This window comes from Bidens hawaiensis, unplaced genomic scaffold (genome assembly GCF_021521415.1).
Source record: "Bidens hawaiensis isolate Kalapana, Puna unplaced genomic scaffold, B.hawaiensis_p1.1 tig00001236_1, whole genome shotgun sequence".
Taxonomy (NCBI): domain Eukaryota; kingdom Viridiplantae; phylum Streptophyta; class Magnoliopsida; order Asterales; family Asteraceae; genus Bidens; species Bidens hawaiensis.
This window is the reverse complement of record NW_027491070.1, coordinates 2,569,423-2,584,392: the sequence shown is the minus strand read 5'-3', so window position 1 is coordinate 2,584,392 and position 14,970 is coordinate 2,569,423. Positions and strand designations below refer to the sequence as shown.

Sequence of the window (14,970 nt, the reverse complement as noted above, 5' to 3'; positions counted from 1 at the left end):
TATTTTTTTTATTTTTTTATATGAAACCGGAATGAAATATAAGAATTTTGGTTTTTTTACTTTTTTAATTTTTTTTATTTTTTGTTTTATGATTTTTTTAAATATTTTTTAAAGTTGTTTTTAGTGGTCTGAAATGGTTCTCAAAGTTCTCAATTTGTAAAGAGTTCTCTTAGGATCCTTACCCTATATATATATATATATATATATATATATATAAACGAAGGCATAAAAATCCTAGGTGTCGCGATGTGGTCGCTCCCCCTTTTTTTGGAGTCACTAGATTTGTTTGATTTTTAAATGGAGGCTTCTCTTGCATTTGACCCGAATTCATGGGTTTGGGTCTTACCAAACCCAGATATTTCTTAAACGGGTTATAACATCTCATTAAATTAAAAATTATTCTCACCAATTTATTGATGTAAAAATCCTATAAAATAGGATATAATAAAAATTAATATCTTATTTATTTTAAAAAGATATATATATTATTTAAATTAAAAAACCAATTTGATAGTAAAAAAAATAAACAGGTCTTGTGTCTCATCAAACCATAAGTATATTATTAACTTTCATAAATATTATTTATAATTAAAAAACCAATTTTATAGTAAAAAAATAAACGTGTCTTGCGTCTCATCAAAACCATATAGCTTTTAAACCAGGTTATAATATCTTATTTATTTGTGAAACAATTTATTATCAAACCATAAGTATATTATTAACTTTCATACAATAAAAAATATAAATTCAAAAAATAAATAAATATTAAAACAAACAATATAAAATAACCCCCGTAATACGGGGGATAAAAACTAGTATGTATATATATATATATATATATATATATATATATATATATATATATATAATTTAAAGAGTAGAACTCGAACCTAAACGGGGTACACCCTAAATATGTAAACCAAGATATAAATCAAAGAATAATTTTGATACCCTAATTTTTGTTGTCTTTTGCGTATATATAAACTCAGTGAGCAACCTTTTCTATATAGAAATCAGAACGATCACCAAATTTATATGATCTTTTTCATGTGTTTGATCCTTATTTGATTTTATGAATATCGTCTAAGCCCGCGGTAGACTCAGGTAAAACAACATAGTACGACTAGAGTGAGGCAACGGTTTCTCCAATTTAAAAAGTGCGATTTTTTAAACACAAAAAAGAAAATTATTGCTAAAAAACAAAAGGTTAAAAAAAGGCCACTATAATAATAATAATAATAATAAAATCCAACATGTAATTACGTATCACTGGTGCCCTAAATCAAAGTTGCACACATCTTCCGTCTTCACACCAAATTCTTCCAATCGGCTAATGGAAATCACGGCTAACGGCGGCGACAAGATTACGACGGCAACCACCAGCAATGGCACCGTCACCGCCACCGCCATGGTGGACAAAGGCGTTGATTTCGCAAACTATTTCTGCACGTACGCCTTTCTTTACCACCAGAAGGAGATGCTTTCTGATCGTGTTCGTATGAACGCTTATTACAACTCCGTCTTCAAGAACAAACACCACTTCATCGGAAAAGTACGGTCTTTTTTATTTACTCCTGTTAGGGTTTATAGTTGTTATTATTATTATTATGTGATTTATCATTTTTTTAGTTTGTTAGTTAGTTAGTTATTATTCTGTTTTAAGTTTGTTTGTTTGTCTGTTTGTTTGTTAGTGTTATCATTGTGTCTCTGGCTTAAACATTAGGATAGTTATTAATATACACCATTATCATTTTTATTACGGTTGTAAACGAACCAAACCGAACCGAACCGAACCGTACAAGGCCTCGTTCAAGCTCTTTCATAACTTGCTCATGTTTGTCCGATACTATTATTTGATTTATCATTTATATCTATAAGTTTGTTAGTTAGTTATTGCTCTGTTTCAAGTTTGTTAGTTTGTTATTATTCTGTTTTAAGTTTGTTAGTTTGTTAATATTCTGTTTTAAGTTTGTTTGTTATTATTGTGTAATGTGTGTCTAGCTGCCTTGTTCATGTTCGTTTTAAGCTTTTATTGGACAAGCGAACGGTTCACGAACATCAGACTGAACAAAATTTATTGTTTGTGCTTGTTTGTTAGGAAAAGAACTTGTTTGTGCTATAATATATCTAAAAGTTTGTTTGTTAGTTATTATTTTGTTTTAAGTTTGTTTCTTTGTTTTAAGTTTGTTTGAACATTAGGATAGTTAATAATGTTTTATCATCATCATTTTCAATGGCTGTAAACGAACCGAACAAGGGCTTGTTCATGTTCTTTCGGTAAGCTTTTTATTTGACAAGCAAGTGAAGTTTCTTGTTTGTGCTTGTTTTTTGACAAGCAAGTGAAGTTTCTTGTTTGTGCTTGTTTCGAACACAAATCAACATAAATATGCTAATTTGCATATAAATTAATCACATAGTACTCAATATATAATTTTGCTGAAATCTATATGATACGATTCGAGAAGTCATTTAAGAATATTAAAACTTTTAATGAACAAACAAACTTTAATGGACATAAACGGACGTGAAGGAACACATTATTGACCGTTTACGAACAGATGGAAGAAACATGGCCTCTGTATGTGTTCATTCATTTAGTTAATCGAACGGAATTCCTTGTTCATGTTTGTTCATTTACTAAACGAATGAACATTAACGAACTTCCAACCAAACAGTTCACAGAACATGTGGTTCGTTTACAGCCTAATTTTCAATGTAATCCCTTTTTATAAAGAGGTCTTGTTTTCAGTTATTTTATTGAAAGGAAATATTATTCATCAACATCCAATTTGTTTTAGACAATTCTTTGATTTTTTAGTATAACGTGTTTTATGTAAACTCAAAAACATTTTTATTGTGTAGCATTTGGGTAACAATGAATTTGAATTTGTGTTGTAATTTTGGAACTGTGACTAAATTGTTGATTATTCCATGGAAAAGACCGTTCTGGATGTAGGAACCGGTAGTGGCATTTTAGCAATTTGGTCAGCTCAGGCAGGGGCAAAGAAGGTATATGCAGTGGAAGCTACTAAAATGGCTGAACACGCACGCGAGCTCGTTAAAGCAAATAACCTTCAGGATATTGTTGAAGTAATCGAGGGCTCAATTGAAGACATAACCTTGCCTGAAAAAGGTCATCTTGTTACAACTTTTTATTAATTTCCTCTTTTCAGTATTATCTTTTGTTTTTCTCACATTTAAAACTAATTAACAGTTGACGTAATCATCTCTGAGTGGATGGGATATTTTCTTCTGCGTGAATCCATGTTTGATTCTGTAATATGTGCGCTACCGTTGGCTGAAACCAACTGGAGTTATGTAAGTTATTTCACAAATGAATAATATGTTCTTTTTTTATGCACAAGTTTATATATTTATCATTTGTGTAGGTACCCGAGCCATGCTCGCATGTGGTTAGCACCGATCAGATCAGAAATATCGGAACAGAAAATGGATGACTATGAAGGATGTATGGATGATTGGCACGGTTTTGTTACAGATACTAAAACTTACTATGGCGTGGATATGAGTGTTTTAACTAAACCGTTTTCCGAAGAGCAAAAGAAATACTACTTGCAGGTTGGAACACTTGTAATCCGCTAAACTAAATAATATATCATTATTTTGTAACAAGCTAATAATTTATTTGATATTATCGTGTAGAATTCTTTGTGGATCAGCCTGGATCCAAATCAAGTAATTGGAACAGCTACTGTTTTAAAGGAGATTGATTGTTTAACAGTTACTGTTGATGATATTCTCAAAGTTGAAGCTAGCATATCATCAACAATTACCAAAGAGGACACGTGGCTGTGCGGGTTTGGCGGTTGGTTTGATGTCCAATTTAATGTTAGTTGTTATTATTATTATTATTATTTATTTCTTTACTAGTTCTCAATGAGTATTGAAGCTTAGCTGAATTAATTTTTGTTATATTTTTGTTAAATTATTATAGGGAAGGAAGGAGGATCCTGCTGAGTGTGAGGTCGAGTTGACAACGGCTCCCAGCATAATCGATGGCACACATTGGGGCCAACAGGTTAGTAATAATATTAATAAGTTAATAACAAAATATGATTTATGCTTGCGTTGATGTTTCTATCTAATTTTCTTGTTAAAGTTTGTACATTTAATATTATTATCTTTTTGCACTCGTTGCAGGCGTTTCTTTTGCATACATCTACTCGTATAAACAAAGATGACAAGATCTTTGTTAATTTTTCAATGAGCCGATCTGAACAAAATCATCGATTAATGAACGTTGATCTCGGGTATGAGATAAAGTTGTCGTCTGGTACGATGCTGCCACCTGTCAGAAACAAGTTCTATATTGAATGAAGCTACACTAACAAGAGGACTAGACTACCATTATTAAACATTTCAAAGGTAAGCTATGAGGTTATGAGATTATAGAGTGACAATATTTTATGTCGAGACATTTGCAGAAAAAAAATTGCAGCGTTTTCCCACTGTGCTGCGATTTTTTCAGTTTTGTATGGTTTCTGGTTTATTTGTTGATCTTTTGCTTAATGTAAAAACCAGAATTAGTTGAAAATCTTGAATGTTATATACATTTAAGAAACAATTACTGCATATTGTATTGTAACTTGGCATAGTAACATGCATATGCTTTTGATTACATTTGAAGCTGCTTGAAGAAGATTGCATTTAAATCTCTTTTATTAGTTTCAAAGTCAATCCCCCCCCCCCCCCCCCCCAACTCTTTAGGCTGAAGCAAAGGTATGCTAAAATGAACTCTTGTATAAGTCTTGAAGCACCAATGATTCAATTCACAAACTCTTCTTCAAGATTCTTACTTTTGAGAATGCATAGATCGTCATCAGCGACCATGTTTCGGGCTGATGAGTATTTCCTCAACCTATTGCCGCCAACGAAGGCTGCCCAACAGCTAGATGATAGCCTGCCGGTTTATGATCCCGTCTTGAAGAAGGAACACTGCAAGTCATCTGGAGAGAATGCAATCCATTTCATTCCACTAGTTTTGGCATTTTGTGGGTTTGTTCTTTGGTTCTTTTCGTCCTACTAGTGAACTCGAGGAAATTAGTAGCACAACGTGAACGTAATTAATGGTAATTTGGGTCGTCATACTATCCTTCGAGGTGAAAGAAAACAATAATGGGAGTCTAATCTTAAACTTGATTGACTAGTCTAGTAAGCTAAGGCAATTCTACCCTATGATTTGTATCTTGATAACAAAGTTATGATTTTTTTCTTTTAATGCAACTTGATGTCTTACTTGCAGAACACTCAATTGGCTTGTTGTCTAGTTGATTTGTTATATGATGTAGGATAGTTTTGCCTTGTTTTCTAGTTGATTTGTTATGTGATGCATGGAGTTGCATTTCCCAATATTTAGCGTTAGTTGCTTTTTATAGGAAGTGTATCAACTATCAACTAAGAAATTAAATTCAACAACTAATCAACTAACTACCTGAACTTTCATAATCCCATCGAACCGCTTGTATAATTACATTGAACCACTTGTATAACTCCGTTATACTTTAATATTTTTTATTTTTGTAGAACGACGACTTTCTTGTATTTAGGCTACCGCATTCTTCAAATTTAATTTGGAGAGCCCCGATGTCTCACTTTGGCCAGACTATGTTGTCTTAACCGGGCTCACGCTGACTTCAGAGTTTGGCTGGTTGATTGAATTTAAAATAATATTAAAATCAAATATTTTATAAAACATTAGGTTACAATTATATGATCGTTGAGAAGTACTTTGTTGAATTTCTTTCACTAAGTGATGTTTTGTTATGGTTTTTTTGGTCGTTGGTCAACATGAGTTATTATTAAAGGGTTTAAGCCGCCAATATGCATAAAGAATGTGCTTAAAGAACAGAGACTAAAGGCTAGTAAAGTTCGTTATCATTTCCGTTTTGCAATACTTATAATTAAATCGATCAATATTTAATTGGAATTCAAATGGAAATCCGACACGAGGGAAATAAGACGTATTACTTTTAGGTTCTTCTAAGGGTTTCTTCTATTTGTCGTTGCGGGTTTGAGTCTCACTCATGTGACATATTCCCGAGTTTAGCTCCGGGTGAAACACTAGGTGGATTAGATCTCATGACATCAAACCCCTCTAAAAGCTTTTCAGAGTCTTAGTATGTGTTCGTCGTTATAAAAAGTTTGGTTATAACTTCTCCGGCACTTGTATAGCTCTTTAATTTTTTTTAAGTTATAACTTCGTGTTTCTTTTATAATTTTTAATATATAACATTTTATACCCGGATGTGTGTATTTATTTATTCATCTTTATATATGAATACAAATTTTATCACAAAGTGGGCAGTATCTAATATATTTTTTAACTAGATATGACAAGATTTATTGTAAAAATTTTATAAAAAGTAAATAAAATTAAACGGGTTTTCAAAATTATATAAAATATTTCTTATTAAGAGCGATAAAAATTTGTACAAAACATTTGAAAGTAAAACACATCGCAATTTTTTTAGTATACTTCTTAAAAGATAACTTAATAGAATAGTAACCTTTTGTTATGTGTTTATATTGCAAAATTTACTTTTTGTTTTTATAAATCACACATATCACTAACACTAATAAATAAAATTACGTGAAAGGCCATTTGCTCTCTTATAAAAGGAAATACTTTTTTACAAATTAAGATTTTGATAACCATTAGTAAAAGTTACAAGATAAACACAAAAATAGTCATCGGATGATGACCAGATATTATTAAAAGTTAAAACATAAAACCAATCATAAATAAATTTAGATAAAATGTAAATAAATAATCCAATATTTTGTGTATTGCCCGATAATAACCACCTTTAAATCTCTGCTCTGCTAACGATTCAACATTTCGACTATTTTTCTCTCAATAAACCTAGTCAAAAAACACTTAACGTCGTTAAGTTTTTTTTTCATATTTCAAACCTATGTTTCTCTCAACGGCTCTATATGTAATGGTCCAACATTTCGACTATTTTTCTTTCAATGGACATCCGTTAAAAAAAACACTTAAGGTTATTATGTTTTTTTTCCAAACTTCAAACTGATGTTTTGGGCTGTTGATCCGAAGAAGTATATAAAAAGTCGACTTATGTAAAACTTATCTTGAAACGGTGATCCAAACACTGAAACAACATTTCAATTCGGGTGTTTGAATTTCCAATTAACAAAAATCAAGCCATTTGAATCACCATTTCAAGATTAAGTTATAAATCAATCGAATCATATATTTCTTCCGATCAAAAGCCTTAAACACCGGTTTGAGATTCGAAAACAAACTTAACGAAGTTAAGTGTTTTTTAACGAAGGTCTATTGAAAGAAAAATAGTCTAAAGGTTGGACTGTTGACACTGACTTTTACATGTGATTTTATTATCGACCAACACCAGCAGCGGCTCCGAGAAAGGAAAAAAAATGGGTCTTAAGTAAAAAGAGTATTTTGTTAGGTTTAAACAATTTAGTTTTTACATGGGCTTACTTGGTTACAATTTAGGTTGTGAAAAAACTTTTGTATAAAAATAGGATTAAACACGTCTCAGTTGAAGCTAAAACCGATAACCTTTTAGTTGAGAGTAATACCACTTTGTCAATAAACCAAGCTAACGATTATGTAATTGAGTTTAAATATTATAAATAAATATTGCTTTTGATAAAAATACATATTATTTAAAAAAAATCAGGCCTAGCAATGCGTCGAGCCTGTAATCATCGACCACCCAGCCACCTCTAAAGGCCGGCCCTGACCAATACACAAAAAATATGATTATTTAATTTCAATTTCTTAAATTTATTTCCTGTTGTCAAAGCAAACAACTTATCACGCAATACGGCAATAAGAGGAAAGAAAGAGAAAGGTAAGGTGCGTAGTATACGTCAAGCGTATTATAACAACATTCACAACACCACAATATATACATATACATATATTACATACAATACAAATACAATTCTCAAATTTATGTTTATTCTTCCTGCACTTGCAAACAAACAAACAACTCTGATCGGTTAGTCATCATTCATTCATTCATTCATTCAATTTCACCATTTCGATCTCAATCTCGATATCATCAATGTTCCGATTATTATTATTATTATTATTAGCTTCATTCTGTTTAATAATTATAATAATAATTGCTGCTTAATCGAAGTTTATATTAATTAGGTTAATTTCTAATCCTAATCACATTTTTATGTTAATCTGACTTCGTTATGATTGCTTGTAAGCTTTGTTGTTGAAAACTTGAAATCACTAATCTGATTATGATTAGTTTTAATTAATTAATTAATTTAACGGATGTTATGTTCGTGTAATCGGCGTAAACTTATTGAAATAGATTTAGATGTTTGTTGATGAATGCTGTTGTTTTTGTTAGGAGGTGTTTGGATGTGTGTTTTGGAGCAGATTATTTTGATTAGTTTTTAAATGTGTGGATAATCTGGTTAATATTATCAACGTAACCGATTAGGCAGCGTTTTGATGCGTGTTTTGGAACGGAATATCTTATTACTGTGGATTGAGATTGTAATAGTCAGGTTTGAATATGTGGATAAACATATTCTGGTTATTTATCAGCATTACGGGTTATCTTCGTGAAATCCGCAATAAACTTATTGAAATAGATTATGCGGTGTTTGGATGCGTGGTTTGGAACGGATTATCTTATTAATTATTATCGTGGATTGAGATTGTAATAATTAGTTTTAAATGTGTGGATGAACATATTTTAATTATCTATGAATTAGAAGTAATAATAAGTTTTAAATGTGTCGATAAATATATTGTTTTGTTGTTGTGGAGATTGCTGTAAGGCAATTTGCAGTTTTGCACATGTGGATCACTAGTCTGGTTAATGTTATTGGTGTAATGAATTATCTTAGTGCGATCGGGATAAATTTATTGAAATAGATTAGGCGGTGTTTGGATATGTGTTTTGGAAAGGATTATCTTATTACTGTGAAATAGATTAGGCGGTGATTGTAATAATCAGTTTTACATGTGTGGATGAACATATTCTGGTTATATATGAATTAGGCGTGAAATAATGGATGATCTTAAAATAGCAATTGCAACAACATTTATTATTATGCCATTTTTAGTCATTTTATGATATTACTTGATACAGTTATCAAAATTCTGCAATCCTCAAACAGCTTATTATGATGATTCAGTTGTAATCATTTGTTGTTAACTTGAACTTCTATTTGTGTAATTTGTGACAACAGCTTATGATCTATTAATATTTGTGAAATACTTGTTTCTAGTTATGATCCGTTCGTCTGTATGTATTACTATTTAGGCAATTTATGAGTTTTATTACTTCTGATTGACTCATTCACCTACTGACTTTTATTTACATTGTGAAAACAGATTCTGAGGACTGTGGTCTGGGATAAAAGATAAATTTTTGCATCATGAAGTACAAAAGAGGAAGTAGAAATAAGGTATGTATCACATTATGATGATTATGTTAAGAATTCATTTGCATTTGTACCTAAAGTTTGGATCTTTAATAAGTTTTTATCTTTGTTATGCACACAGGTTTATATAAGTAGCAAAGATACACACTGCAACAAGCTTTTAAACTCCAAAGAAAAACAAATGAACACTAAAAGGGATTCACAAATCGACAATTTACAAGAATCGCACATTGTTTCCACAAGAACCCTAAAACGAGGATCGACCTATTTATCCCAAGACGAGGTAAACATAGGGACTTCACTTAAGTTCAAAATCACTCAAAAAGAGGGTAAACGTCCACGAGTGATCGCCACATCATATGAAAAGTTAGACGCTGACGTGGCAAGAAATGATGTTGATAGTGTTACATGTTCTGTTGGTAGTTGCAGTATCAACAGTGACTGTAATATCCAGTCTCGATCAAATGCTTATGAAGATAGCAAAACTTATGGTAGTGATGCTGAGTCGGCATGTCAAGGCGGATACGAAGGATATGAAGACGAGATCCATAGGCTAGAACTGCAGGCGTATCGCCGTACCATTGAGGCGTTACATGCATCGGGACCGTTAACGTGGGAAAAAGAATCAATGGTTACAAACCTTCGTATGTTTCTGCATATATCAAACGATGAGCATTTGATTATGCTAAAAAACTTAATTTCTACTGCAAATAATAGATGACAGGAGTCAGGAAATGATAGAATAATAGTATTTCAGTTTTCGCCTTTTGGCCTTTTGATCATTTAACCATCATTGAATATATGTATGATTTGCATAACTGTAAAAACATTACTTTTATTGTCATCTTCATATAATTGATTATAATACTCTGCATCAGCATGATTGGTTTCTGTTGATATTATTGATGCTTACCATTGGTTTTCAGGCCCAAAGTTGGATGCTTGTACACCTGGCTTATGAATTTGTAAGATGATGTTGGGTGCAGTATAACTTTGGGCTTTCTTCAAATTTATTTTCTTCAAGGATGAAGGATCAGTTAGGAAATCAATTCAAGTTGGATGCATGTACACTGGTGAAGAGGTAAGTCCCCGCAAAGCCCAGTTGGACCCGCAAGACTCACCTTGAAGAGGTACGTCTGCGCAAAGACCAACTGGATCCGCAGGACCCACCATGCTCAGAGATGAAGACCTTACACGCAGTAAGCCAGCTGTTCCCGCAGGAAAGCCTCCCTTGGTACAGTACCCTGCCTGTTCCCGCAGTTGTGGGTACAAGCCAAGAAGGAAGGCCACCCGCACTAACAGTAAGGCTACACGCATAAGGCACTAACTCTTAATACTTCAGTAATGTCACCTGAAGAAGGAATGAGCAGGGCGGGAATATTCCCGCCCAAAAGAGCCAGTCCGTACGCTTCTAGAAGATCTTTTGTACTATACCTACCAAGGTATGGACAAATAGACAAGATCTGACAAAAGCGACCCATGAACCAATCACAGGGTGACAGCTCACCGACAATAGTACGAGGAGGAGCAAGCTCCGGTACAAAATGTCACTATCAGCCGCTGCCTACCCACCAACTCCCATCGTGGCACGAACATAGCCCATGGTTGGTGGAAAAGGAATATTATATACAGCTGGCCGTACCTGCTTGGAAACCTACCTTCGGCTATAAATACTCCAACACCTTGGAACGGTATCATCATCTTCTCTCTAGCTATTTCTCTCTATATACACTTATATTCAGAGTAATCTAGTCTGATTCTCACGCCGTAGGGTGGTCACAAGGAGGAACCCCCCCCCCCCTTCTCAGTGACGAGCTCACGGTGTCTGTTTTGCAGGTCGAGAAGAATAACCATCTTTGCCGGACCTAACCCTTGTGGGAAACATCTACTTAACCCTAAGATTATCCTTAATCTGCCGGGGTCACTTAGTGTTTCTTCAACTGGCTTCATGGATCAATTTGGAAATCAATTCAAGTAATCTCTTGTTTGGTTTTAGATAGGGCTATCCAAACTGCTCGTCAATCGAAAAATGCTTGTTCGATTTTGCTCGGTTTGGAAATGAGCCGTTCAGCTCGGTTCGGTTTGAAAGCAAGCCAAGCACGAGCAAAGCCTCACTAGGTTTGGTGCGTTCGTTTTTCTCGAATTGTTTTCTATATATTAATTTTATATATTTTTTATGTATATTGATAAAAATATACTATTTTTCAAAGTTTTAAAATTTTAAAGTTCAAATTTAAACCCTAGTCGCTCGTTTTATATATGTTTTCTTGTTAACTTTGAGTTTTAGACATTTTAGAGTTGAAAGTTTAGGCATTTTAGAGTTGTAAGTCTTGAATTAATGATATTTTGGAGCTTTAGAAACTTAAAATTGAAAACTTTGTACGGAATCAAGCAAAACCAAGCCGAACCAAGCCGCTCGATTTCAAACCAAACCAAGTTTAACCCGCTCGGTTTGGCTCGTTTACAAACCAAACCAAATATGAGCAAGATTATGTTCGGTTCGGTTAGGTTCGTGAACAACCCTAGTTTTAGGGATGGATAAATATTGATATAAGTTTGTTAATGTTTGAATAAGTTTAATTAACAGTGTTACCTCAGTGATGAAAATTTGGCTTCTTTTTTAAAAATACATAGAAGATACACTTATTTGGGGGAAAATGACCAAATTGTCCGTAGAAATTCCACCAGTTCTATCATGTCCACTCAAAAACCCAACGGCCCGCCCACTTACTCTACACCAGTAACCAAACGACACGTGTACAAAAGCTACAAGAATGTTTCCCGCCTAGAAAACTGACATCCTGACAGAAATGATCCCAGCGGCCGCCTTGTTTTTTCAAATCTCGGCACCGCGCTGATTTTTTGAAATGTTCCCGACGCCTGGTTTCCCCTATGTACTCGGCTGCACATGATTATTAATTGGGTCCAACTGCCGCCATTTAAATGGGTTTACTCGGAAAAAGTACCTTATCAGTTGGGAGACAATGGAGATTGCAGTTTTTGGACTTGCGTTTTCATGGATCATCTGACAAAAAAAACAACCGTTATATATGGAAAATGAAGATACAATTGTGTCGGCAGAAGTGTTTCATTACAAGTTTGCCGAGCTGTTAATGGAAAACAAGATTAGGGAGCAGTGGGCTGGAAAGGAACGTACGTGTTTTGATTTGAAGCCGTGTAAGTTTTATTTTGAATGCGTTTTCAAACTTGTTTTTAGGAGCCACCTGATTAGAACTTCTTGTGTAAGTTAGAACTTGGTTACCTTGTTTGGTATTTGATAAAGTTGGATAATCTAGTATTGTATCTAGGCGGTGGGTGGAATATCTCGACAGCGAGTGGATTAATCTAGGCGGCTGTAGCTTTAGCGTCGGGGACATTTCAAAAATTCAAGGCGCTGCCGAGATTTTGTAAATAAACTAGGTGGCCTCCAAGATTTGAATAAACAAGGCGTCCGTCGGTAACATTTCTGTCTGGATGTCGGAAAACCTGGCGGCTGCCGGGAAACATTCTTCTAAGCTTTTGTTCACATGGTGTTACTGGTGTAGAATAAGTGGGCGGACCGGTGGATTTTAGTGTGGATATGGTAAAACCGGTAGGATTTCTATGGACAATTATGGAATAAGATTGGCCAAAATGGACAATTTGATCATTTTCCCCACATAGTCACAGGTTTGTTCACAAGTTGAGCCATACGTAATTTGAGCTTGACTCAAAAAGTAGGGTCGTTTAACCTGAGTCAGCTTCATCGTAGCAGGTTAGTTAACTAAGAAAAGTTCAAGATTATGTTAAAAATGAGAGCATAAGCGTTTGATGTTTGATTACTGATAAGATAGATATAACATAAAATAAAATTCACCAACAAAAGATTGTTAAATGTAAACACTTACTCAAAGCCTCAAACTTCTTTAACATTGGCATCTTTAGCCACATCCACACCTCCAACATCTTTTGTCACACCATCAATTCAAAAGCATAAAAATTACAGATACCAATATTCGTCTTAAAATTGAGCACAACCATTTCAATATAGTTTTTCTCTCTCTCACTCACAACCATTTCAATATAATATTTAAAAAACTATAGAGTGCTATAAAAACTTTTCAAATATACATGAATTTTTCACGATCTTGAACGGGTTGAATGACGACTTTCTTTGGGGAATGTTTCAACGATTTGATATTCTAGAGCTCATCACACTAAGAAGAAACAATAATCGGTTCACAACATTGTTGACCGAAGAAATCTTCATGAATACATATAACCAGGAGCGGAGAGGCTCCCTTTGGACTTTCACACATTTCCGCAGCCCGCAAGTCCCTTATCACTACCGCATTATAGGCCATAGGGTAGAAGACCATCAAAGAGTTACTTATCTTCTTAGTGACTTTGGTGTTGACTTGGATGATGGAGAAGACTACATTGAGTTAGTTGTAGGCTTTAGGAGTTTGTTGGTTTTTTGGTATGTAAGGGCAGGTTTTCTGATATGTAATCTTTGAAACATGACCTCAAGAGTGGTCAACTTTCAACATTGGCTCTTTATGCATTTTTTTAAGGGGAACACAAATAGTTGTGGATTGAGAAGACCCGTTGCATTATATCTTGTACGTCTATGAAGAGGCAAATCATTTACAACCGGGCACTCGGGTAAATGTCTTCACATCCTATTCCTCAAACCGCTACCTTTTCCCTTTCAACAGTTTGTCTAGGGAGACAAATCAGTTAAGTGATCAACAAATGAGTAGCCTTTTGTATGTTGGAAGACCGTTAGAGGCAGCCGGGGTCATGCTAGTATCCAATTAGGAAAGACGTATTGTTCATATGTTTGAGGAGCTAGGCATCGTTTATGTGGAGGTCCATTTGCATCAATTTTCACTCATACCTTCCAATATTGACTTTATACTAAAGCACATAATTCATAAGCAATAACAGATACCTTTAAAATATTGACAGTTGGACTGTAGATATGGATGGGCAAAAGGGTCATATGTTCATGCACGTCAAGTGTGCCACTTGAGTCGATAACACAGGAAACACTCATTTTTGTTGGACTTTATTTGTTGAGATCAGTTGATGGGTACATCAAGTTAAGCACTCAAATTGCGGCACCAATCATTGAGACCAGTCTTACATGTTGCTTAATTTTCATATCTGACACTTCGTGAACATGTCATACCCCGCCAAGGCAGAAACGCACTATTGATTAAAGTAGTGGTCATACATGCCATACGATGCTTGTAAATGCTTACAAAATTCTCCTTGGTTTTAATACCCTGAAAAACATACTTGAAAAGTCAACATAATGTTATTGAGTTCATATGTTTTAAATGACACGGTTAAACCAGTATTTTGAAAAACGTTAAGACTTAATAAGTGTTTAAATGTATAAGACAAGTACATGCTAATTTAGGATCTGTGTACCGGAGAATGTTTAAATATATACATGTATGTATATTTTCATAAGCCGTTTAACTAAATAAATATATATTCATATGTTATTTTTAACGAATATGTTTAAAATATACTTTCTTTGTTTGAGAAAATTAA

The 14,970-nt window shown here is 33.8% G+C and overlaps 1 protein-coding gene and 1 pseudogene across 3 annotated transcripts; both read left to right on the top strand.

The window, feature by feature from the left end:
* The first annotated feature begins 1,248 nt into the window (after window positions 1-1,248).
* LOC143567706 (protein arginine N-methyltransferase PRMT10-like) lies at window positions 1,249-4,713 on the top strand (annotated as a pseudogene). The gene is made up of 7 exons (XR_013141457.1): window positions 1,249-1,552; window positions 2,941-3,133; window positions 3,215-3,318; window positions 3,390-3,579; window positions 3,664-3,849; window positions 3,956-4,039; window positions 4,162-4,713. The product of XR_013141457.1 is annotated as a protein arginine N-methyltransferase PRMT10-like (transcript).
* Window positions 4,714-7,799: 3,086 nt separating this feature from the next.
* Window positions 7,800-10,494, top strand: LOC143567690 (uncharacterized). 2 transcript variants are annotated; one of them, XM_077054055.1, is made up of 4 exons: window positions 7,800-8,012; window positions 9,377-9,450; window positions 9,548-10,057; window positions 10,353-10,494. In XM_077054055.1, exons 2-4 carry the CDS (start codon window positions 9,421-9,423, stop codon window positions 10,398-10,400), a joined length of 588 nt encoding a protein of 195 aa, XP_076910170.1. In that variant the 5' UTR covers window positions 7,800-8,012; window positions 9,377-9,420; the 3' UTR covers window positions 10,401-10,494. The 2 variants fall into 2 exon arrangements, with proteins under 2 accessions (XP_076910170.1, XP_076910166.1); XM_077054051.1 differs by lacking the exon at window positions 10,353-10,494 and having other exon boundaries at window positions 9,548-10,330.
* Window positions 10,495-14,970: the final 4,476 nt, after the last annotated feature.